Genomic DNA, 23385 nt, shown 5'->3' with positions numbered 1-23385 from the left:
TTAGGGCCCCCGGGGGTTCGCGATGGAATCTTCTCGAGCCTTTCTTCTTCGGGTTTAGTCGAACACTGCCATCCCATCGAAGACCCGGGCCCGGTCTGTGGTCAATCCGATCGCCGCGAGAAGCGATATTAAATTACAATGAGTGTTCAATAAAACCAGCCAGGAGCCGGCAGCCGGTAACGGATAACATTATTCCACCCGACCATATCGATGCGTGCGCGCGTCAAATGAATCGCATCCCCGGGGGGGGGCACCACATTGCCATCCTGCCTCGGCAGGATGCAATCCGCAATGCGTACTGCGGCAGCTGGGCGGATGGCGACACATCGGCGAAAGGATTACATTACCGTCGACGCGGGTGTCCACTTGACGCGTTGGGCAGCATGGGCCGGGTCCAATAAAATCCGAAGCCCCGTCGCTGGCGTCGTGTGCCGGGGTTCTTTTTCGACGAGCTTCAGAAAAGGAATCCTCATCGCTGCATTCGGAGAGCTTCACGGGATGATTTTGGAAATTTTGAACCCGAAACGAAACGGAAAGGCGAGCCCAGCAGCTACACGTTACTTTCACAATCGTTTGGCATCTTAATTTCACGTGCGCAACATGCACGCAAACGCCAACGTGGTGCCGATCGTTTGATGTATCGCGATCGCGTGACGGGCGCCCATCGCTCGAGTTTATCGCTGTCGAGAGCCTACTGAGGCAGAGAGAGAGAGAGAGAGAGAGAGAGAGAGAGAGAGAGAGAGAGAGAGAGCGCGCACGGCGAGTCCATCTAATCACCATATCTCCATCAATCGTCATCGCCGTGATTCAGTTGCCGACTGCGGTAACTGCTCAACATCATAATTAATCGGCATCACTCGAACGGGTGGACGGACTCGACGGTGATTGCACCACGTCAGGCACCACCGAAGCGGAGTGGGCCGGACCCGGTGAAAAGTGAAACCGATCGGCTCGAGCCTGACCGATAGTGAACGCCGCCGTCGATGCATGCCAGGAGCAGCGCCAATCGCCGTTTGGCTGCGATAATTTTATGCTTCGTTAGACAACACTTTGCATCGATCGCATCGGGCACCCAGCTGACGGGGCTGACGGATTTAGTGTAAGGGTTGCTCTAAACATGGTTGCTGAACTCCCGGCCCCCTGGTCGGTCGGACCCGGTTTTATCCACTCTCCATTGGGCCGGGCGTGTTTGTGGCCTAGCGCGCTGACACACTGCTCAATCGGGTATTTTGCCGTTTTTTTCTATTCCACTTGCTGTTGTCGTATCGTGTTTCCAATCATCGTGTCGGGAGCGGTGCGTCATCACTGTGCCGTGATTCCGCGACAGCAACCGCCATGGACAGCAGCATCCTCATCATCACGGTTGAACGACAATGCGTGCGGTTTATCGAAGCTGTTCCGGCTCGAATCAGTGGCTCCGGGTGTATTTTTTGCGTGTTTCGGCGATGGCCAGGATTACGGATTCCAGCCCTCCCGCCACAAAAGGGATAATTAATCGTTGGCGTACTGCGAACGGAACGGAGGAGATTTGTTTCACGTACCGCAACCGACGCGGATCGGACCGCTGATCGGAGGGTTCTTCACCAAAAACAGCGGCAGCGCTTCGCAGGATTAGGTTTGAATAAATCGGTTAATTTGCAATTTGCACGCAATCTGATAGAAGCGATACCCGAAGACGAGAAGACGGGCCACTGCCGTTTTGAGCCGGGATGATTCAATACGTTTCCGGATAAGGTTGTCATTAATTTTGCTTATTACCTCTTTTGGGTAACTTTCCCGGGGCCGGGAGAAACATTTGGTACGAAAATAGCGGGACCGGAGATCGGGTTTTCAAAGCGGGCTTCGTCGGACAATAAAACCCCCCCTGAAACCCGGAGTGAGGTTCTGGAGCTCGATCCTGCGGCCGTTTATTTTACAAGCGGCCCATTAACCATAAAGTATCGTCTCGTAAATCGTGCCCCGATGGTTGCCAATTTTTGGGCCATCCATTAATAGTTCACGAATAGCCGAACCAAACCGGTGTCCGCGCCGCATTGTGTACGGTTTAATTAATTTAACCACAACCGACCGTGGCGTGCTCGTTCGAAGTAAATGTCGGCATAATGTCGGTCGACGTAGTAAGAGAATCCTATGCCGCGGTGGTAAAGACGGTGGCCGCCACAAATGGTTCGCCAACTGCCGCGAGATACTTTGGACAAATTATTTTCCGCATCCCATCCGGCGATAGACACTACCAAAGGAGCCGTACAGACACTACCAAAGGAGACAGAATGACGCGGCTTCTTCGACTGACTTTTCTTTGCGAGGACAGTACTGTACCGTAACATATTCCGGGCAGTAGCACCACTCATAAGCGTTATCGTTTACCAAGCAGGGTTGGTGCTACACGCGGCGGCGGTGCTGCTGGTGGTCGACCCGAAGGAAACCTGAACCCGAGCCCTAATGTTGTCTTTCCGAATCCTGTGGCTCCCTGTCCCCGGCTCCCCAGGATCTGGTGACTGGAGCAATTCTAACGAGAGGCCGCACACCGCAAACGATGCTTCGGGGCAGCCAGTAATACTCAGCTTCTCGGCCACCGGAGCTGTCCGGCTCCCGGTAGGCATTATGTGGTCAGAAAAATTCGAAACGGAAAAACCGGAAACATGAGCGCGCCCGAAACAAAATAATTTGATTCCGTTTGCAGGGCTCCAGGGGCTGCGAACGGACCCCAGAGCCAGACGCCGCTTCTGGACAGTTTCAATTAGGACGAAATTTGGCGCGACTCCCGAAGAGTTGAGTTGTGAGTGTTGGACATTCTGTACAAATTCCTATTGTTCTTTCTAGAGTCAGCTTCAACAAAACAGCAACTCTTACTAAAGGTGCTTATTTATGCGCCTATTTTCACTTACATCGAATGGATTGCTTTCGGTAAATAAGGACGCATCCCTTCAGTGGGCCAATTCCAGGAACCAAAGTGCCCTTTTTCTCTGCCCATGACAATGTATTTCTCCCTCCCATTCCAAGAATGCCGGTGGCCATCCACCATCGGCAAGTGCCTTTTTCACACGGAGGCCAAACATGTGGATATAAATCATTTCCGATAACGGAGCATAACGCTGGCGCTGCCGTTCGGTGGCGGAAAAAGAAACGAACACCGTGGTGTTGATTCCGGTTGGTGTTCCGAAGCATTTGGGGAACATTTTCCGAACGCCGGTGCCGTCGCCAGGAGCTCGGAGCTGCGATTGGACCGCATGTGCGGAGGAGTCCTGTAATGGAATTTCCCCCAACAACAGCGACACACGACATGCTGCTATATAATTCCGATCGATCATTTCTCGGAGCACTCGGAGGAGCAGTCCCTTGTTGTCCTGCTGCTGCGACCGAATTTGCGAACTCGATTCGGGGGGACATAATGGCCACTTTGAGAACCATCCCAGCAGTGCCGCCGTCATGGCCGTCCATGTTCCATGTGTTATTCATTTTACATATAATACGGCATAAATCATGATGCCGTACACGCGCGCCCGAGAGGCCAAATGTCACCTCTCGGCCTCGGCTCGAAAGCCCACTCCTGGCTGGGGCCAATATTTCGATCCTGATCCGGGATAGGATGGGACAAAAAATAACTGCGAATCGCCGAAAAGCTCCGCCGGAAAGTATCGCCAACAACGATTACGGGAACGGCATAAGCGCCAGTTGCCGTTATTTATCCAACAAGGACTGGGGCTATGGGCCTGGTATCTAGGCCCTCGGCTCTAGAGCCCTTGGCCAGGAGATTAATGGTGATAGGAGGGAGCGGTAGGCGAGCAAACGAGCAAGAAACAGTAACTAACCCCAAACCCGGGAACTCCCGTGTTCCGCACCTCAGATGATAAATGTCATCGAAACAAATTAGACCCGCGCAGTTACTTGCTCGCCGATAATGGAATGGTCGTTTATTTTATTACTTTACGATTGCGATCATCGATTGTGGGTCAAGTGAATTATTGGCCACGTTGTGATTTCTCTCTCTCTCTCTCTCTAATGTCGGTGCCTAATGCAGGGCGTCCTAATGTCTCGTAGGAGTAACTGTATCCGCGCAAAGGTCTGCCGGAATGGCTCTTCTTTACTAAGCTTTACTCCACTCCACGCAGTTCGCGATTATCCAGGTGCTGGCATTTTAGCTTTTCAATAAACAGCCAACGAGCCAAAGTTCGACGGAGCGCTTCGGGAGCGTGTCACTCACTAATTCGTTTACGGCTAATCGATTTCCCGACCCGGTCGGGGTTCCTAATCCTCCGACAAAGCTCCGCTCCGACGTCCGCCGGGACCCGGAGAGAAAAGTCCCGAGAGCCGTTAGCACGTTGGCGGACTCGGGCTGGTGAATGGCTTTCGTTCCGCAAGCCCCAAAGCATCGTCGCCATTATCTGCTGCCACGGCACCCCAGAAAAGGATGTTTTCGGTGGCCTGCCGCAGGGTCCGGTGGGTCGAAGGTAAATTGAAAACATCTATCGTAGTCCGGTCCTCGGATGGACAGCGGCACGGTGCGGTTCTTGGGTTCTTTGGGTGTTTTATCTTGTTTCTTCTAGACATGGGTTTTATCCGCACATCTTTAACCGTAAGGTAAGCTCCGAAACGAGGGTCCTTCGTCGAGATCGATTCGATGGCATTTCGTTAACTATGCAAAGGGATTCACGGAACGGCTGCCCGGAACGAACCCGTGCAATGGGCTGTCCATTTATCTTCCAGTGCGCATGTAGGCGCACCATGAAAGGGTACAGGCGTGACATAAAACATAATCAATAGTGGTGCGTGTAGCACGCGGTCTGGGGTTATTAAAAATCCATGCCGCTCAAGCGAACGAATGAACTCCGCCAATGGACACTCCGGGAATGTTATTCGATTTGTGGCGGAATGGTGGTGCAATCAAGAATTTTTCTCTAACCTCCGAACCCTCGACGGGGTTCGAAAGGGTCCTGCGGAGGGGGTTGGGTCGTTTAATTAACCTTGCTCGCGTCCGCACCGGTGGAGCTCTGTTTGATTGTTGAAAGTGGAAAACATGGTCGATGAAAGGCGGTCCGATCCGATCCGGACATGGACCGAGAACCGTTCCGCTAAGAAGTTAGTAATTCCGAGAAATTCAATTGATGGGAAAAGATGTTTCCGGGGAACGGCGTGGGTAAGGACAAAGTTTTGTTTTCCCCACGGGTATCCAGCGATCATGGGGTTACCGCCTTACCGGGCCAGGCCAAGGTTGATCCATTTCCCAGAATGAGATGATCTAGGCAAAGTTGTGCGCTTTTCTCCGCCAAACCGAACGCCGTCGGGGTAGCTTTATGAAACATAAGTTTCCCAATTATTCTTCAGATCGCTTCCCCAGAAGGAGCTGGGTGTTTGCTCTGCGTTGCCTTCGATGTTGTTCTACGACTCGGTATGAATAATTCGTTGGGCGATTGATGAAAACTTGTTACCTTTAAATCATCATCGTTGCCGGGAAAACTTTATAGTTTGATCACGAGTAAGAGAGTAAAACACGACAGATTTACTGCTCGCCATTAGCATTCATGGGTGAACGCTTCACGAAAGTTTCTGTTTTATTACGGCTTCCTCCCTTACACACGACCGCTGGGTGTTGGGAGTAAATGGAACTAAAGAATAAAACTTCCTCCTTCCTCGCAAAGCCTCGCACAGCAGCATAATATGCTAGTCACAAGGCGTTTTTGTGGCTCGCCTGAAAGAAATTACCAAGTACATTACGACCAGCAGCGTACAGGGCTCGGGCTTCACGTGCTCTCCAAATAACTTATTTTTTCCATTATTCTTTGACATCCTCGACTTTTCTTTTTGTACCTCCCGAAGTACTTCGCATTCAAATTCAAAGATGAGAGGCCTTTCCCGAGGTCCCTTCAAAGGGCCGTGCTGTGAAGGAGCTTCACGAAGGAGCGACGCTGCAATGACTGTTGGAAACTATTATTGCGTGCGGCATACACAGTGCCGCACAGGATCGAAGGAAATCGCCTTCGTCCCAAAACCTATTTCCCTTGGGTGGCCCCGCTTTGTGTCGAACTGCCGCTCCGCCCGGAAACTCCCGAGCTCCATTAAACAATAATAGTTTTTCCGACACTTCACGCGCTGGCTCCGGTCCGGAGGCGCGTGCCCGTGACGGAGGAATTCACACGAGAGCATACCAGTGCGGGAAATAATGAAAGTATTATTACCCAAAGTGAAATTCGCTGTCGAATGTCCGACCACGGGGAAGGGGCCATTTACGTGGCATTGCGAAACCGTCCGAATACCGAAAAGGAAGAAAGTCCTGTGCAAACTAATCCCGGCGTCAAGTCTGTCCAGAAAAAAAAGTAAAACAGATCGGCCCGTACGGCCGTACCAAATGTGAATTCAAATGTTCGCACTGGAAATCCTCAAGGGCTCCACCGAAGACATGCGAGGAATTTGTGAGCCGCTAGCGGATGGTACGAATTTTGGTGGACTATTCCCATAAATGCCAAGTCTAATGCGTTCGGGGTTTTCAATAATGGAAAACATAAACCACACTGTGCAATGAAATGCACGGAACCGGTTACTTTTTTAATGGATTTCCAGTGTATACGGTCTTTTTCTAAATCTAACTTTAACGCACTTTAAGAAACACACAACCAGAAAAGGCGATAAATAACAAGAAATGGTTCACTATTAATTAGATGAAATCTGAAAATAATTATTTATTCGTGGGGATAGAATGCAACCTACATGTCTGTAACTGTCTTTCTCCACCTAGGCACTATAGACGCTCCACTAGAGACGTAATGTGGGTCGGTCAAAAAGCTAAGCCTAGCAACGGATTTTGGGATTAAATTTACTGTGCAAGGAAAGTCAACCTCCTCTAATGCAATGCCCATCATCATGTGCGCCTACTTCAAAAACCGCTGCTCGCTAATAGCCGTTTTTCTGCGACGTCTCATTATGCCACTTCAGTGCCTACTTGCACGCGCCTAGTTGCTATGCTATAGTTCTCTGTTTATGTTCCACTTCAGACTTCAACCCCACACAGTGAGCCTGACTAGAGGGACGCGGATTTTGCTTACTGTTGACACCATACAGGTTGTCTTTGGAAAATCTTGCTCCTGACACCCGGTCCGCGAAGAATGCTTGAGACAAACATTCCTTTACGGTGCACAATCCGCCTGCAAAGTCGTAGATAACAACTTTTAATGTCCACCCGGTGTGCCGGTGTGCATGGTGTGCCGAGTACAGAGCCAAAAACTAGGCCGCCTTGCCAAGAGGTGAAAATTGCTTAAGCCTTCCCGGGCCCGAACCCAGCCGGGCGCTAATAATGGAAGGTGATTATCTACACCAGTGTGCAACATTGTCGGAGGCGAGCGCATTAGCATTAGTCTGAAGGGTTCCGCATATTTAAATGTATATTTTTCTCCCCCAGACCCACACAGGGGCTAAACTTGTTGGTATTTTGAAAGACAGGTCCCCCGGGGAAAATGGCTAAATGGCTTCAGGCACCCGGCCGTGTGGTCGGAAGGCAACACATGAGCACCACGGGCCATCATTTGCATTTTCGGTGACGACGTATCGCACGGGAGAGACTTTTCACGTTTTTCCCAACACAAAATAACGCCAAATTGGGATGCATGTGACACGGAACACGGTTACTGTGCCCGGGCAAGCATTTCGTCCGTGAGCTTCTGTGAGCTCTAGGCCTGAAGTGTGGTTGGAGGGACACTTCGGACACCTTCGGTGCCGGTGCCTCGCCGTTAATGAAGTGTCACGCTGACGACCGTTCAGGCGTGCCATTTTTTGGCTCCGCATGCGAAAGGGAAAACCCGGAACCCGAGGACACTCGTTTAGTCGTCTCGGAAGTGCGGCAAATTAATCAAAATGTTAGAAAACCCCGTGAAAAATGTTTTCGTCTGTTTCTCTCTCACGCACTTAGCTCATGGTGTGAGCATACAACTCACGCAATGGCGGAAGTGTCTGGGTTCCAGCCGCCGGTTGCGATGCGTCATGTCTAGCCAATTTACGACACGATGCTGCAATTGGCAGCGGATTGTGAATATTTCAATTTGTGGCGGCAGCTCAATGGATCGTGGCGTACTACTCTGCTGTGGCTTCGACTACGTGTTTACGTAGCGGCCTGGGCGTCGCCGACCGGGGACAAATGAGAGTGACCAATCAGTGGGATGGTCTGGCTGCATTTCGATTTCATCAAATATTCAAGAATCGCCGTCTGCTGTGATCACCGCCGTCTGGTCATCATCGTCACGCAGCGTGGCCTGCTAGGACGACGTGCTGGTGTGGTTTATGAGTTTGAACGTAGTTTTTTCCTCTTTCCGGTCGGTTCATCCTCGGATGGACAATTGCCAAATTTGGTGCACCGTCCGTGGTGGTCAAATACCTTCCCGTCTCGGCTGGGATGTCAATTTATGTGCGCTCATTGCTTTTAGTTTTTTTCAATTTAACATCCTCTATCCCTTGGGCCAATATTTAATGAGCACCTACGGGGAGCCAAAGTTCGTGGCGCTTTATCTGCACCAGACATGATAAAACGGCTGGATTTCGTATGGAACTGGGCCATTAAGGGGGGGCACTGCTAGGCATCTAAAAATACACATCCTCCGAATATACCTGCCCCGTTTTCGTAGCTCCAACCACAGTCCCTCCGAGGTTTCGCTTCGGCAGGATGAACGGCGCTTCGATTCCCGAAAAAGAGGAAAATCCATCTTTCCCATCGGACGCGGCCGTAGCGTAAGATGCCATAGCATTAACCCAGGAGTGCCGTCGAGTGTAACATTAATTTTTATCTACCCATTATGCGTGACGACCTCTTCCGATTTTCCGGACTTATCTGGCGGCCCGGGAAAAAGATGGTTCGATTCCTGACACACACATAAACACGAGTACACGTGGAAACGTAAAAACCATTCAACCATACGTAAGAAGCCATTCATGGAGAAAAGGCAACGTGTAGCGCCGGTTTGTGGGGAAAAATGGATGGTTTATCTGGCTGGGTTCAGTTTTGAGCTGTACTTTATTTAATGCATGTAATTTTGCATCACGTGCGTAGAAAAAGGTAGGTTCAACGTGATAAAGAGGATGAAACAAACGTGTTGTATTTCCATTTGGTTTTTACCAGAAATATTCATTCGCGAAGAAAAGTGCCTAAGCATCGCGGCTCTTTTTGCCCTTTACAGTGTTTCAAAAACCACCAAATAAACTAAGAGTCTTATCAGACGATAGTATTGATAGACAACGATTGAATAATTCCGTTTATCAGTCGTTTATACTTTTACAGAACACACCGTGTAAAACCGTTCGCCACGATTAGCGCAGCTGAACGAGACCACATTTTCATTATTTAGAATTAGCATCGAAAAAATAAAACATGTTTTATCTCATTAAAGCCGTATGAATATTCATCGTGTCCTGTGGAGCCGATTATAAGCCGACCGAAAGTAGACCTGTTTGGCTCCGACAACCTGTCCGGCTATGCTAATTTGTCTGTCTGGGATAGTCTGGGTCTGCATCTGAGGCTACGGGTCGATATAGAAATACATATTTCTCTTGGAGGGATGAAAAGCTTCGTGTCATCATCCCGCAAATTCGATAAAATTATCCAAACAAGTATGCTGGCCGTTGCCGATTTGATAAATCATTGTGGTCTGATCGAACAGAGGAGCTAACCTCACCATGAAAAGAAGAGACCACATGAATTTAATGCTTTAAAAACAAAAAAAAAACAATCATCAAGAGAGTTAACTTTTGGCAATGCTTTCACTTATTGAAATTCTGGGCAAATTTCAGAGTTTTGTCGGTTCGTGGAACACCCTGACGAAACAAGCATTTATCAAATCCCAGACGTATCCGACGATCAAACGACGAACTGAATGGGCCTTCGTTTAGCAGATTGTGGTGACATTTCTATTAGATTGTGATGATATTTCTATTTCTTCAAAGCCCCGCCATTCGCCAACATTTTGTGCCCGAGCATTACTTACTGATTGCTGTGAGGCTGACAGGGCCACGTCAAGTGAAGCGAATCATTCAAGTCTTACATACACAGTCCGTATGCCCATTGAGGGGTGCTTAGATTTCTCTCACGATAGAGCATATTCCTTACACAGCAAAACGACGAAGAAGTAAGTCTTACGGCTCTGATGTGGACACGTGCAGATGGGAAAACTTGCGACGCGGCATGATGCTGTGAACCGAAGTGTGTTTTACCCCACAAAATGTAGTCTTTAACGAATGATGGTTGGTCCGAAGGTCACTCGACCCCGCCTGTTATTTGAAAGACCCGTCTTTCTTTTACTAGCACATCTTACTGCCGGGCATCGGCGGACCTTTACGGCCGAGGGCTTTCTGAGCGATGACTCATCGAAGCGCTGAATAGAAACGGAAAGTTGTTCGCCTTATTCTGAGTCATCTCCGAGAAAACATTCTTCTCGCTGAGGCACATCGCCGTTGGTGATTGTATCTCGTGATGTGTGTTATTTTATGATTAGTTCGTGTCTTTTCGCTTCCCTTTTGATGGTTCAAAGCAGTCTCTTCGCCATCATTGGCATCGTTTTAGTGTCACGGTCTTTGTCAGGAGCGATTGATTAGCGTGCAGCCGCCAACCAGCGGCATCACCATCATCGGCATTACAATCTTATCTGATAGTCTTTCTGGGTCGTTTGGCCGGCATTCTCCGGGGAAGCCAAATCCGGCCTCGGGCGAACAGACGCTCGTCTTTCGGGTGGAATTTTAACCGAAAACACGATAAAATCTCGAAGCATCCAATTCCGTGCCCTTGGCGGACTCGGACGGCTAGTGTACAACAAAGTTTCAGTTTGTGGCTCGTGCCATCCAGAATGCTCCAGAGCGTCGGTGGGAACACCGTCACGTTTTTCAGATTGAAATGAAGTTCGGTGGAGCACCGTCTCGTAGCATTAAGTGTGCCAAGAACGGTTTTTGTGCCAAGACCCCCGGACACCACGCTCTTGAGTCTTGGCAGACAAAAAGCAGTTTTAGTTGCATCGCGTTTAGGTTTTATGCTGTGCCGTTGACCTGATTAAACCACGTGGATTCGTGGACACGTTTTATTGTTAAACTTTGTATGTTATGTTTGGTAAAGGTATTTCCAGGAATACTTCAATGCTGTTTCAACGGTCCTTAAAAGATTGTTTCTTTCCTTTTTTTGCATCAACGGAATCCGCAACCCAGAGTTTGCTGTTTCGTAATCCTGGCGGCTTTTAGTGTGCGGATTAATTTGCCCCTTGGCCACCCGAGGAGTGAGGCTCATTCTGGACAAAAAGGCATAAAAAGCAACTTACACAATGCACACAATCCACAGGGTTGGCGGAAAGTTGTTGGTAGTAACAGAAGGCAACAGTAAAAAAGTGAAGCAAGGATGCAGATTACTAGGTTCTTCCCATCGCAGGAGAATCCTTGTGATAGCAATGATAACGAGGCATCTTATAGGCATTTCTGCCCTGCCCAGGGTTCTCCGAATCTCACCAACAGACACAATCTGCAACTGCAAACGAAGCAAAGAACTTGAGACGAACGTAACCTACATTTATCTCTCCGGAGCGTCGTTGTTTTGCAGCGATCGTGTTATTTTGCTTCCCCAATGCCGGACGACATCTTTCCTATCAGCATCGAATGTCGTCTGCGGACGGTTTGTTTTTTCTCAGAAATGGGTCATTTTCTACATCTTGTGCCATCAGCACACCAAGGAATGGCGCAGAAAATGTGACGGTTTGCACCGTAATGCGCGTGCAAAGATTACTCTCCCGTGCCGTTGTGCCGGTCGTATTCTATAGAATATCCTCGTGCACAGATCGCACACAACGCGACGGTTGGGGTTTAGTTTCGAATGCGATGCTCGCGGCATTATTGTGGACGTATTATGAATACAAATACTGGTGGCCTTCCCAGGAATGTCGCGAACTGATACGACTAAAGGCGAAAATGTTACCTCGCCCGTTGTGTGGCGACGTTGACGCGTTACAGCAGGATCTTCAGCATCAGCAACCGCAGAGAGAACAGCCCCAGAGTGGCATCAAGTTTTGCATTTCTGAAAGGCCGTCTTTCTTCCGTTGCTATCGACATCAAAGAGTGAAGGTTATCCAAACTGAAAAAAACGGTAAAACCGAGAACTGTGGCGCGGAGGCCACAGTTTTCCGTTTTGCATCATTCACCAATTTTATTCACTTTCTACGGTGCTGGAAGTGTGTTGCTTTTGCAGCTTATTTAACCGGACACACGCAAGTGGAGCCGGTGAAGAACGGTCTTAAATATTTGAGAATTTCCGCCTGCGGTTGAAGCGTGGCACACAGGAAAATGTATGCCCTGACCGGATGAACAGTGGAGCCGGATTTTTCATGAATAACTGAAACCGAGTCCGACCTCTAGTAAAAGTGAAACCCTGACCTAAAAACGACATCGAAATGTTCTGACTGACACAACACTCTAGAACTTTGGGCTATTTTACTCAACTAAAGCTAATAAACGTCCACGTAATGAGTAAAGTTTAACCGTTTTAAACGTTTATAAACCCTGACAGCTTCCACTTTAGTCGAAAACTTGGTTTTATTTTTTACTGCTCTCCCCAAAGTGTTCTTTCATAAGCACCAAACAGCTGCAATGTTGTCTTTGAATCACCCCGAGCTAAAGCCCCTTTTGTGGACATTATTTAACACCCAGCGCCTTTTGCGCACTGCTTCTCTGGGTAGAGTGAAGAAAAAAGTAATTAAGTTGCGTCAATGCCGCCGGCAGGCATCGTTGAGAGCGGGCCACGTGTTCTGGGTCATACGGGACACGCGGACACGAGCACCTCGCCACACTATTTGTCATAGCAAGATTCCTTAACTAACCCACTGCTGCGCCGTCGTTTGCCGGACAGTTGTTAAATATTTGCCAGATGAAACCGTTTAAACACACCCATTGGCCGCGCTGCTCATTCGCCACACAGATGGTCATTTTTGGTGTTATCTTTTCTCTCGTTTCACCCCACAGCAGCAGCAGCATCATTGTCGGGTATTGGAATGTCCTATCGAATAAAAAAGCGATAATCGGGGCGTCGTGTACGGAACTTGTTCCGGTCCAATCAGACGCTGGATGCCCAATATTTTAATGCGACGCTTCCGAGTTGGTCAAGGTCATCAGCAGCGGCTCTGTGGGGAGCTTAAAATCAAGCCCAAAAACCCGCCCGTCAGCGGCTTATTTGTGCTGGACCATATTTTCCAAACTTCTCTCTTGTTTGCCGTTGGCGAACCGAAGATGGTCACAAAAGTTTTCGAAAGACCACAAGCCGACGGAACTGATCCGGGCTTTTTTCGTCGAAGATTGTCGTCGTTTTCCCAGGCTCGAAGGACAAAGTTGTTTAAGTTCTTCGCTCCCCCCACGGGGGTGATAAGATCGCACAAAATCGAATCGCCACCGTCAGGCCCGAAACGAGAAGCAAGATGTGGTTTATGGGAATTGTTTTGGGGTCATTTTCAACTCGGAACCACTTTCTGCGGGGCTGGCCAGCGACTGGTGAAATATTCTCAAACTTTTATGTGTTAAATCAATGATCGTCTCACCACCCGGATCACGGCAGCTTATGGTGTAGTTTCATAAATGAGCCCACGTGCCATCGAATGTGGGAGAAAAAGATCTGAATGAATTCCGGATTACCGTAATATGGAGCTACGTTCCAAATTCATTCCCAAACGGTTCGGGTAGATGATGAATTGGGTTCAAAATAGAATTTGTAAACGATATACACTCCGAACGTTGAGTAGCGCCCTTAAGTTGAAGTGGTCCCGGCCACCAGATGCACTGATAGAGCAGCGAAGAACACTTACCGAGAGGTGATACGAACGAAAGGAAATCGTATTCCCGGTTGGAAATGGGAGCAACATAAGCGGTTCTCATTGACTCGAGCGCTTCCTTAGCGCCATTTCTTATGCGCTTCCTGCGGACAAACACCAGTCGGTCTCGGTCACGGTAGCAATCGATCGTTTCGCTTCGCCCGGGTCTCGCATTCGTCCATATTTTCTTACGCTCCGCTGCCGTAGGAACAGTCTGCACGTCGGTGCTGAAAATCATAAACCCGGTGCCCGGGCTCGTAAGGAGTAGCTCGCGTTCGCATAACGCAACCGAGGTGTCGGGACGCACCAAAACTGGTTCTTCGGTCCCACCCGAAACGCGCCAGACAGCAGAAATAAACTGGGGGGTTTCCAGAAAACAAACGGCCCCCTTGTCGTGCGGGTCAGCATAAACCGCCCTCCCGACACATAAGCCGCCGGGGATTCATGTTACCCGATGCTCTGGCGTAGTTCACACCACCTACCCAGCGGCGTCTCGCGGAATGCACACTGCGGAATGGCCATTGCAGCGTCACAGTGTACGCAAGTGCGGCGACCCCACGATGAAAGAATGTTTTTGTAAGAAATTCAACCGAACGAGCCCCTTTTTCTCACATCGATGAGCGAGAGGTGAGAATGCGTGCCATGCAGAATGCTGCTGCATCTCAGCAGGCGAGCCTCCCGATGCTCACTCGGGCTCATCACGTCTCACGGCGCGTTATTCACCGTTCCCGAATGATTCCATTCCACAAAATTGTGATAATAAACTATTATTTAACCACAGCATTTTTCTTTAAATCGGAACCGTGAGAAGCGTCAGAGGTGAAGTACGGTCGTAAGCTCGAATGGTGGGCGCTGATGCATCGGCCGTTTATGCAACTGCCGCGCTGCGTAAGCAAAAGAATTTAAAAATTCTTTTCGTCAACTTCTGGTCCTTCGCGTTCCGATGGTGCCGCCAGCACACCTTTATCTTATCACCAACCTCGGTTGGGGCTCACACGAAACTGACGTTTCACGCACACGCGCACACGGTGTCCGCGGTGCCAACCACCATTACAAACGCGGGCCGCAACACGCGCGTTTGTGGGCCACCCAAAGGCCGCAAGATGGGCTCATTAATTCAACGCGACAAAACAGAACACGCGAAAAAAACGTTCGAACCACCAACGCCTCAGGCAAAAACAAATCAATCTTCCACAGCCGCGGCTCACTCATCGCGGGCCGATTTGGCTTCTCACCAGCGTCTCTGGGTGGCACAAGTCACAAGAAGGAGGAGGGTTCTCTCACGTGCCGCAGGACTCCCGGGAGCCGGGAATCGATCGGGAAGCCTGTGCGAACGAGAATTTACCTTTCTAACGCCTTCCGGACGTTCCGCGTGCGTTGGTGGATTCGGTGCCGGGGGAATAAAACTCTGCCCCTGTTGGGTCGAAAGGACTCGCTGAGTGCTGGATTCAACAATACGCAGCACGGTGAAGTAGCACGCGGCAGCACTTTTTTTATTCGCTGTCGGAGCTTACGCTTCTGTGTACACAAGCCACTAACACATGCACAGACAAACTCACGGAACGGACGGTGGCTTACAATCAACGCATTCATTCACAACTCCGCTGACACTTGCCGCGAGCTTTTTTTGTGGGCTGCGGACGCAAACCCCGCTGGTAATGCTGGCGTAGCCGCGCCGCCGAGATTGCAATCTGGCAAATCGATTTCCGGTTTCCGCCGACCTGCGGGTGGGCCAGCGAATGGGAGTGGCAGAGTAAAGCGGCTGCCACGGCCGAGCTTTGCACTATGATTTCAAACCACAAACATAATCTCACTGACGCGTACCGCTTCGAAGGGCCCGATCCGTGCTGCGTGTGAAGCCCACAGAAAGCGAGCACAGAGGGCCCACAGCGCGCGCGAGAGAGAGAGGGAAAATACAAAATTCTAGCCGGAAAACGCGTGACGCGTGCACCACCACCAGCAACCGGACACGACCGAAGTACAAACTCGTCTGAATGTTTGCGGCGGACGTGCCTTTTTCGCGCTGCAACTGCTGAAGTGTGCGATGAGGCTTTCCTCTACGAGATGAGGCTTTACTTTACGAGATGTAGCTTTACGGAATCTCTCTTCGCATTCTCTCTCTTTCTAACTCTTCTCTCATTTCGTGCTGGTTTAGTCACAAAAACGATCGAAACACGCGTCTCACGCACAGTGGGAAATTTGTATGGAAAAGGCGGACATGTTTTGTTTTTAGCAAGAATCTATGGACTTTTTTCAAGGTTTTTGTTTTCTTTGCTCTGTGATTTGACTCTCTTTGATTAAATTCAACTGTTTGTGTGTAATGCACGCGTTCAAGTATGATAAAAAATCTTTTATCATTAGCTTCAGGTTTTTAAACGCCTGAGCTATGCAATCTGCATTACACCAACATGTTCTAATCCATTATCTTCTGCAAATATAGAATTTCTGATGAAAAGCTAATGCCTTATGAGTGTAACAAAGGATATGAATTCACTGGTCCACACTGGTTGTCGAACTTCATCGTCGTCGCCGTTTTTCATACTGCGTCGTGTACTCTTTGGTAACATTCAATTTCTTGAAGATTATTCTATATGAAATACTTAGCAAACACTGCAGAAACCTCGACCAACAATGAAGAGGTCAAGATACCAGGCGTCTCCTTATGCATCAGGAATGGTTTTCTTAAAATAAGCCTAGCAAGCAGGTGCGGAATGGAGCGGATACAAAACTTGCTGGAAATAGTTTTAAATTAACTAAATTTCTTTTGTAATTCCTCTTTTAGGCGGGACAACTCTGAACATTTTTTTGTCGCATTATCAAAGTTGAAATCTTTATTTTATCGTTGTTTTCTACACTAATTCCCGATAAAAATGTAGTAGCAATGCCAAACGTTCGAAAGAGGGATTCATTACCTTTCAAATGATACATAATATAAGTACATTACCGAAGCTTTGCTGACGATCGCGTTAAATTAGCCGATAAAAGTTGGTTTTAAAGAGCCGTTTTTATCATTCTTTCGACTATGACAGATGAATTCTCGGAATTTGCGCCACATGTAATGCTGAAAATTCGGTTTTGTCATAGATAACTTATCTTTTTTACGAAAATATAACTAAAACCCTCAGTTTTTTAGTTGAATTATGACCGCATTTTTCCCATAGTGTGCTGAAGGTGAGCGATGAGCCTTTCCTTTACGAGATGAGGCCACGGAATCTCTCTTCACATTTTCTCTCTTTCTCACTCTTCTCTCATTTCGTGGTGTTTTAGCCACAAAATCGCTTGAAACACGCATCTCACAATACGCAAGATCCGCTCACCCTTTCGATTCACCTGTTTTTGCTCTCTTCTCGAAACGAAAGTGCTCTCTCTCTCTCTCCGTCTCCATCGATCTCGCTTTGTCGCATGCTTGAGTGTGCTGTTGTTTCTCTCTGGCACACGTACTCATTTGAGGTTTGTTGATGTTCTCTCGCGAGTGCGACGCATTTCTGTTGCTCTCTTTCACTCTTGATTGTCTGTTTCGTTCTCGGTCGTCAGGAACGGTTTGGTAGAAATGTGGTTTTTGAAATAATTTGAAAAGATTTATCCACATTCTTCGAAAACAGCTTCCAGATTTGTAATCTAGAAAATTCCAAATAAATTGTTCGATGCAAGCAGGTTTATTTGTACGATACTCGCAATGCACTGAAAATTGGGGCTTCGGAATTATTCGGGAACCTGTACCACAATGAACAGCAGCCCGTGCTCCGGATCGGTGCTGATGATTGCCTCATTGTGCCGCGTTTTGATGCGCAGCATTAGAAACTCATCGTCCGCATCGAGCGAGTTCACAAAGTAGCTAGCCTTATCCTTCAAACTAGCGTACAGACCGGCGGCCGTCACCGTATCGTTTGAGTTGGCGATCGTCGAACGGACGGGGTGTCCTTCCGCGTTCATTACGATCACCTGCTTCACCAGCCGTATCTTGCAGGCGCGCTCGAAGCAATGATCAATGTACTTTTCATGCAGATTTTCAGGCTCCGGTTCTGGCTCGGGTGGCGGTACACTTGGTGGTTTTTCCTAAGGCACAACAAATAATGATTTAACCGGACAAATTGCTCATTTAAAATTTGATAGACAAAATTTAACCGCTTGCTCCTACCATATCCTTCTGGACCAGTCGGTGGGCGATGAGAGACTGCGGATCGTTTAACAAACTCCACGCTTCTACTCTGCGGTCAGCCGACACCGAATCCTTTCGCTCCCCCTCACCACATAATAGACAAATTGGCTTAACTAGACAATAATCATAGAAAAGAGGGGACCGCTATGCTAATTCACCCTTTTTTCGAACGGTGTCGTTTGACATATGTTCCTGTCGTTTAGGTGTGCTCTACAAACTACTGTTTGTTGTCCCTCCTACCACTAATGGGTTTCTAATTTTTTGGTTATTATTCGATTCGGGTGTGCGTTTCTTGACTTTGTCTAGCAACAAGAAAGGCCTGTACAACTTTACATTTTCCAAAGGAGGGTGTATTTATTGATTTACACTCATTCGATACAGTTTTTCCTGCTCTCCCCTTCGGTAAAGCTTAATTGACGTACATAAATGACTATGAGCATGACGGAACACACAAATGGACATGAATAGTAACATAGCTGGTGCGTAGCAATGACGCCAAGATCTGGAACGTTTGTATACATCTTTTCTAAATCGCAGAAATAGTTATTGTCCTCGTTATGGTAGCTGATTCGATTATTGCGGTTCTGTGCTTCTTACGGGCGGGTATGCATAAGAGATTCCGGAGAGATTGTTTCGTCTCCACCTGTCGAACCTAACTCTCCCCGCTCTAAGACAGGATGTCCGGTTTTCCAGAAGATTTGGACCTCATCCCTTTCCCACTCGACGAGTCGCTGTCCTGATCGGAATTGTAGCCCGTTTCGGTGGTGTTGGTCGTTCCGAGCGATTGCGCCTTCAGCACTTTCTCTTCCCACTGCCGCAGCAGCGCGACGATATCCTCGTGCCCAAATGTTTCCGCCTCATCGATGGGCCGATTGCCCCAACGATCTTTCGGATCGTGCGGCACACCGCAGTGCTCGAGCAGGAAGCGAACACACTCAAAGTGTCCCTCGGCACTGGCCAGATGGAGCGCGGTGCGTCCATCGTAGTCCGACAGCGTAATGTCCATGCCGGACAACTTGTGACGTCGCAGCGCGGTCACGTCACCGATGGCCGCAGAAAACAGCAGATTCACCACCGACAGACCTTTCGTTTCGTACCGGTGGCGCCGTGGGTCCTTCTTGTTCGAACCATGCTTCAGGTTGTCGTACAGGTGAAAGTTGAACACGTCGACCAGCTCCTTACAGAACTGCACCCCCCGACAGCTGTTGCCTAGTGGATCGAGCGGGGGCGACCACATGAATATGCCCACCACGTTCGGTATGACGAGCATGACGCCACCGGAAACGCCCGATTTCGCCGGCAAGCCCACCTTGAACGCAAACTGGCCGCTAAAGTCGTACATTCCGCAGGAGTGCATCAGCGAGAGGACGTCCCGCACGTTCTCGGATTGTAGGACACGCTCCTCGGTCAGTGGACAGATGCCACCGTTGGCAAGGGTGGCCGCCACAACCGACATGGTATCGCAGGTCACCTCCATCGAGCAGATTTGGAAGTAAAAGTCCATACATTCGCGCAGGTTCGTCTTCTCCGGGTAGCACTTGTGCTCGCGCATATAGAACCCGAGCGCGTAGTTCCGATCGGCGGCCTCCCGTTCCGAGAGGAACACCGAGTTGTTGAACCCGAACGTTTCATTACCGGACATCCGGCAGAACCACGACTGCGCGTAGTCGAACTTCTCCGCCAGCGTCATATCCGGGTGGACGAGGGTCTTCAGTATCGCGCAGGTTAGGATCGCACCGGCATTGATCATCGGATTGTGGGGTTTCTTTTCATAGTCCAGCACGAGCTCGTTGAAGTTTCGACCACTCGGTTCCTGGCCGATATACTGGTGGACCACCTTCGGTCCCAGCTTCTCCAGGGCGATGGCGTACGTCAGCGGTTTGCTGCAGCTCTGCAGTGTGAAGGGGATGCTCGTGTCACCGATCGAGAACCGTTGGCCGTCGATCGTACACACGCTGACACCCCAGTAGTCGGGGTTGACGCGCGACAGCTGCGGTATGTAGGTGGCCACCTTGCCGTCCGTATTGCTCTTGCACTTCCAGTAGATTTCCTCGATGTCCTTCGTGAAGCCTTGAAAGTCAGGCACGACAAACTGGTGGCGGAATGCGCGCGCTATCAGCACAATGTTGGGAGCGATCACGGCCTTGAACGTTTCCTCGTTCAGCTGCTGCGTGTGCGGTGATCCATTCTCGTAGTTGCTCAGCTTGTGGACGCGCTTCAGGTTTTCCATCATCTCCTGGATGCGTGGATCCGTCCGTCGGATGCCGATCGTTCGCAGTTCCTGTTTCAACAGCACGAATCACTGATCAAATGGCTGTCGGCCAGGACTCGGGCAATCAACTTACCGCAAGGAACTTTCCCATATTGACCGTTCCTGTGTCTTTATTTTTGAAGATCTGGAACAGCTGATCCTCTGAGTGCTTCTTATCCGAATCGCGCTGCCTGGAGATGGACAGTAATTAAGAACAGAAGCGTATTAGAGAGTTACACGATACGGAGGGTTCGTCGCTTGATGCTAGAACGAAAGACTTGATCGAACGGTGTTCAATATCAGATCGACCTGCATTATTGAAGAAGCACGTGATAATTGACTTGTTTTCGTGTTTCATGAAAGAAGATCTTTCATTAAACGACGGAGTACGCCTTCAATGGTTTAACCTTGAGTTCTTAAAATTCTATTCAATTAACACTATAATCTCCGATAACATCACCAAGCACATTCGCCAGTCGCAGACGGAGAGCACCAGGCGCAGATGCTCTGTGGGAACTAATTTTTCAGAGAATACACGCAAAGGGGTAACTGGGTCCCCCAGACTGCGCCGCCTGTCCCTGCTAATAGACTAGCACAGACCCATCGAGGTCAAGACTAGGGAATAGGCTTAGCTGTGAAACAAATAATGAGAACAACTGCGCTTCATGTTTCGTACCTCACGAAGTTGGCCAGCAACTTAACGAACGCTTCACGCTGCTGTGCGGTCACCTCATTGCTCGTCGTCCGCCGAAGCTCCTGGAACGTTTGGTCGCACACCATCTCCTGATCGGAGGCTTCATCGTCCATCAGGTTTTCCATGACATCACCCATTTTTAAAGCTTTTCGTTCACCAAACGTCCACTCACAGAACCTGCCAGGCCACTTTCGCTTGAGACACCACTCGTTCTACGCCACAAGAGCTGTTACTAGTAGAGTTTCAAAAAAAGCTGTTCGTTTCGGAAAAGGATCGATTCCCGATCGCCCGTATCCGAAAACTGGCGATGGCGCACTATCAGTGAATCTGTCGCTGCCCGGCGGCTTTTATTCGCTCGCCGTGCTCGGAGGCGCTCCACACAAACTTGCCCTAATCTGTGCCTGTATCGGTGGAGGTGCGATAAAAATGTAACGATAAACGTGTGGAAAAACGTACCATAGGAGCGTTACTGTTTGATTGTTGATCAAAAGTAGCCCCATTAGCAGCATCCATTCGCTTCTTCGCCCGTCGTCGTCAGTTGATTCATCCAACAATGGCGACATTTTTGCGGGAAGCCTTTTCGTTCGTTCGCCGAAGCTTTCGCTACCGACCGACGGTGGAGGTTGCAAATTATATCAAACGCTATCTAATGCTGTTACCAATAGATCAAACTCTAACGCCCACTGGAGAACGGATAAGGATGGCATCGAGAGAGCGATTAGTGGCACTCGTGGCCTGGCGTGTGACGTGTTGCGAAGCTAGGAAACGGCTACCGCTTTAAAATGGCAGACGGATGCTAACGACTACGAGTCAATATTTGGCCCCATGCTTAGCGCCAGTGTTAGCTGCTACGCGAACTACGCGATGTGCAGACAGCTAGACCGCGTGTTTATGCCAAACTTACGCCAAGTAATTCGGCCCGATTTGCCCACTTTGCTCGGAAGGCTGGAAAGGGCTCGTACCGCGTAGTGCCTAATAGGCACTGGTAGTGGTGTCCGCTCTTTTGGGGTGCAGATTTCTAATGCACCGCATCAAAACAATCTACGTAACCTGTCTACGCCATCATCCGCCACCGTTAAACTCTCATGAAGGTGATAACCACCGCACAAAGCTGACCTATCTGTGACGTAGCAGAAATCAATGTTTACAGGAACGTTTCTCCGAGTTTTAGCTTATCTTCCGGTGGACGATTTCGGATGACCAAGCGTGTCTACACTCGTCCGTGGCGTAACCTATCATTGAATGTTGCACACACCTTGCCAGGAGAATAAACACCGGGGTGATACATTTGCCGACCTACACAGAACCAGTTCAATGCTGCTTGGGGCGCATGATTCCGACGTGAATCAGACGCACTTTTCGTGGTTCGACATTCTTGGCTCCTCTTTCGAAATTTGGTCACAATGCTACCGATTTAGTTTGCCGCAGTCTGCCTTTACTTACTGTTCGATCTGTGGCGGTGGTCGCTTTCGGTCGTCATAGTAAAAATCCGCTTTCCCGCTGAGATGTCGCGTCGAAAAGTGGTGAAATCTGTGGAGAAGAGTGAAAATGGAATTTCCGCAACGGATTCGCAACGTGGTTTGTTTTGAATGGTACGCTCGTGTAAGTTTTGGTGATGTGGTGCGACACAGAACGTGAATCATTGTGACTCTTTCACTGGACTGTGTCGTTTGGATGGGAGGTCTGATCGAGGCTCGTGCCAAACTGGCTTGCGGCGGTGGCGGCCGCTCAGCTTCTAATTACCTGGAGGCTCTGCAGCTGTCTCCGGGTGCGGGCTTCTCCACGTTAATGACCGTCGTCTGGTGGGTCGCAAACGATCGGCACCTGACGCTAACGCCACACTGCAGCTGATGTGTGAAGTTTGATAGATTTACACAAAAGCGTGACATGTTCATTTCCGATTTTTCACGCCCAATATCCACAGGTTACTACAACTGGGTCAAACTCGCTCGCAAAGCTACCGAAGGATACTAGACCGTTGGACGGATACTGTTTGTGAGGCAATTTTCCTGCGTCAAGCTGATGGCCTTTTTTCTGGGCCCGAAGCAAAATCGATTCTTTTTCCCGCGAACGGTTTACGTAGGTGACACTCTGTGATAATCTGGCACGGTTCCGGCTGGTTTTTTCGTTGCCAGACCGCGGTACCAAGTTGTGAGGCGCGAAGTTAATCGAATTTTTCACGTGTCAGTACCGTTCAGTGTCGGAGTCGTTCATCAGCGTGATAAGCATTCCACACGAAGGCTTCTATCAAACTCAAGTTGATGACAATCACGTCAGTTAAGTAATCACGGCCCACTCTTACTGGCCACTGTTCCCGATAGGCAGGGACGAGGACTCTCTCAGGACTCGTGTTCTATCCAGTTAAACCTACACACACAAACACGTCCACTCCTTTGGCCTTGTCCGCTTGCGTCCTCTTTTTTCCCCTGTTCCACAGCGGAGAACGGAAAGTGACATGCGGTCTGTGGACCTGCGC

At 49.3% G+C, this 23385-nt stretch overlaps 2 protein-coding genes across 3 annotated transcripts; both read right to left on the bottom strand.

The window, feature by feature from the left end:
* Nucleotides 1-17507: 17507 nt before the first annotated feature.
* Nucleotides 17508-18404, bottom strand: LOC131212380 (dynein light chain roadblock-type 2-like). Its single transcript, XM_058206222.1, has 2 exons — nt 18387-18404; nt 17508-17861 (listed from the first exon to the last, which is right to left on the bottom strand). Exons 1-2 carry the CDS (start codon nt 18402-18404, stop codon nt 17508-17510), a joined length of 372 nt encoding a protein of 123 aa, XP_058062205.1.
* LOC131210145 (glutaminase liver isoform, mitochondrial-like) lies at nt 18323-22804 on the bottom strand. 2 transcript variants are annotated; one of them, XM_058203348.1, is made up of 4 exons: nt 22653-22804; nt 22353-22439; nt 20310-20406; nt 18323-20245 (listed from the first exon to the last, which is right to left on the bottom strand). In XM_058203348.1, exons 1-4 carry the CDS (start codon nt 22802-22804, stop codon nt 18632-18634), a joined length of 1950 nt encoding a protein of 649 aa, XP_058059331.1. In that variant the 3' UTR covers nt 18323-18631. The 2 variants fall into 2 exon arrangements, with proteins under 2 accessions (XP_058059331.1, XP_058059332.1); XM_058203349.1 differs by lacking the exons at nt 22353-22439; nt 22653-22804 and adding an exon at nt 20892-21205.
* Nucleotides 22805-23385: the final 581 nt, after the last annotated feature.

Source organism: Anopheles bellator, chromosome 2 (genome assembly GCF_943735745.2).
Source record: "Anopheles bellator chromosome 2, idAnoBellAS_SP24_06.2, whole genome shotgun sequence".
Taxonomy (NCBI): domain Eukaryota; kingdom Metazoa; phylum Arthropoda; class Insecta; order Diptera; family Culicidae; genus Anopheles; species Anopheles bellator.
The sequence above is the reverse complement of the archived record's forward strand: the minus strand, read 5'-3'. Positions and strand labels throughout refer to the sequence as shown.

Bases quoted from the DNA above. Each gene is read 5' to 3' on its own strand.
- LOC131210145 (XM_058203348.1), bottom strand. From the start codon at position 22,804: ATGAACATGTCACGCTTTTGTGTAAATCTATCAAACTTCACACATCAG. The intron at 22,440-22,652 runs GTAATTAGAAGC...TCTTCTCCACAG, and splicing joins GACAGCTGCAGAGCCTCCAG to ATTTCACCACTTTTCGACGC. The intron at 20,407-22,352 runs GTAAGTAAAGGC...GTCCATCTCCAG, and splicing joins CCACCGCCACAGATCGAACA to GCAGCGCGATTCGGATAAGA.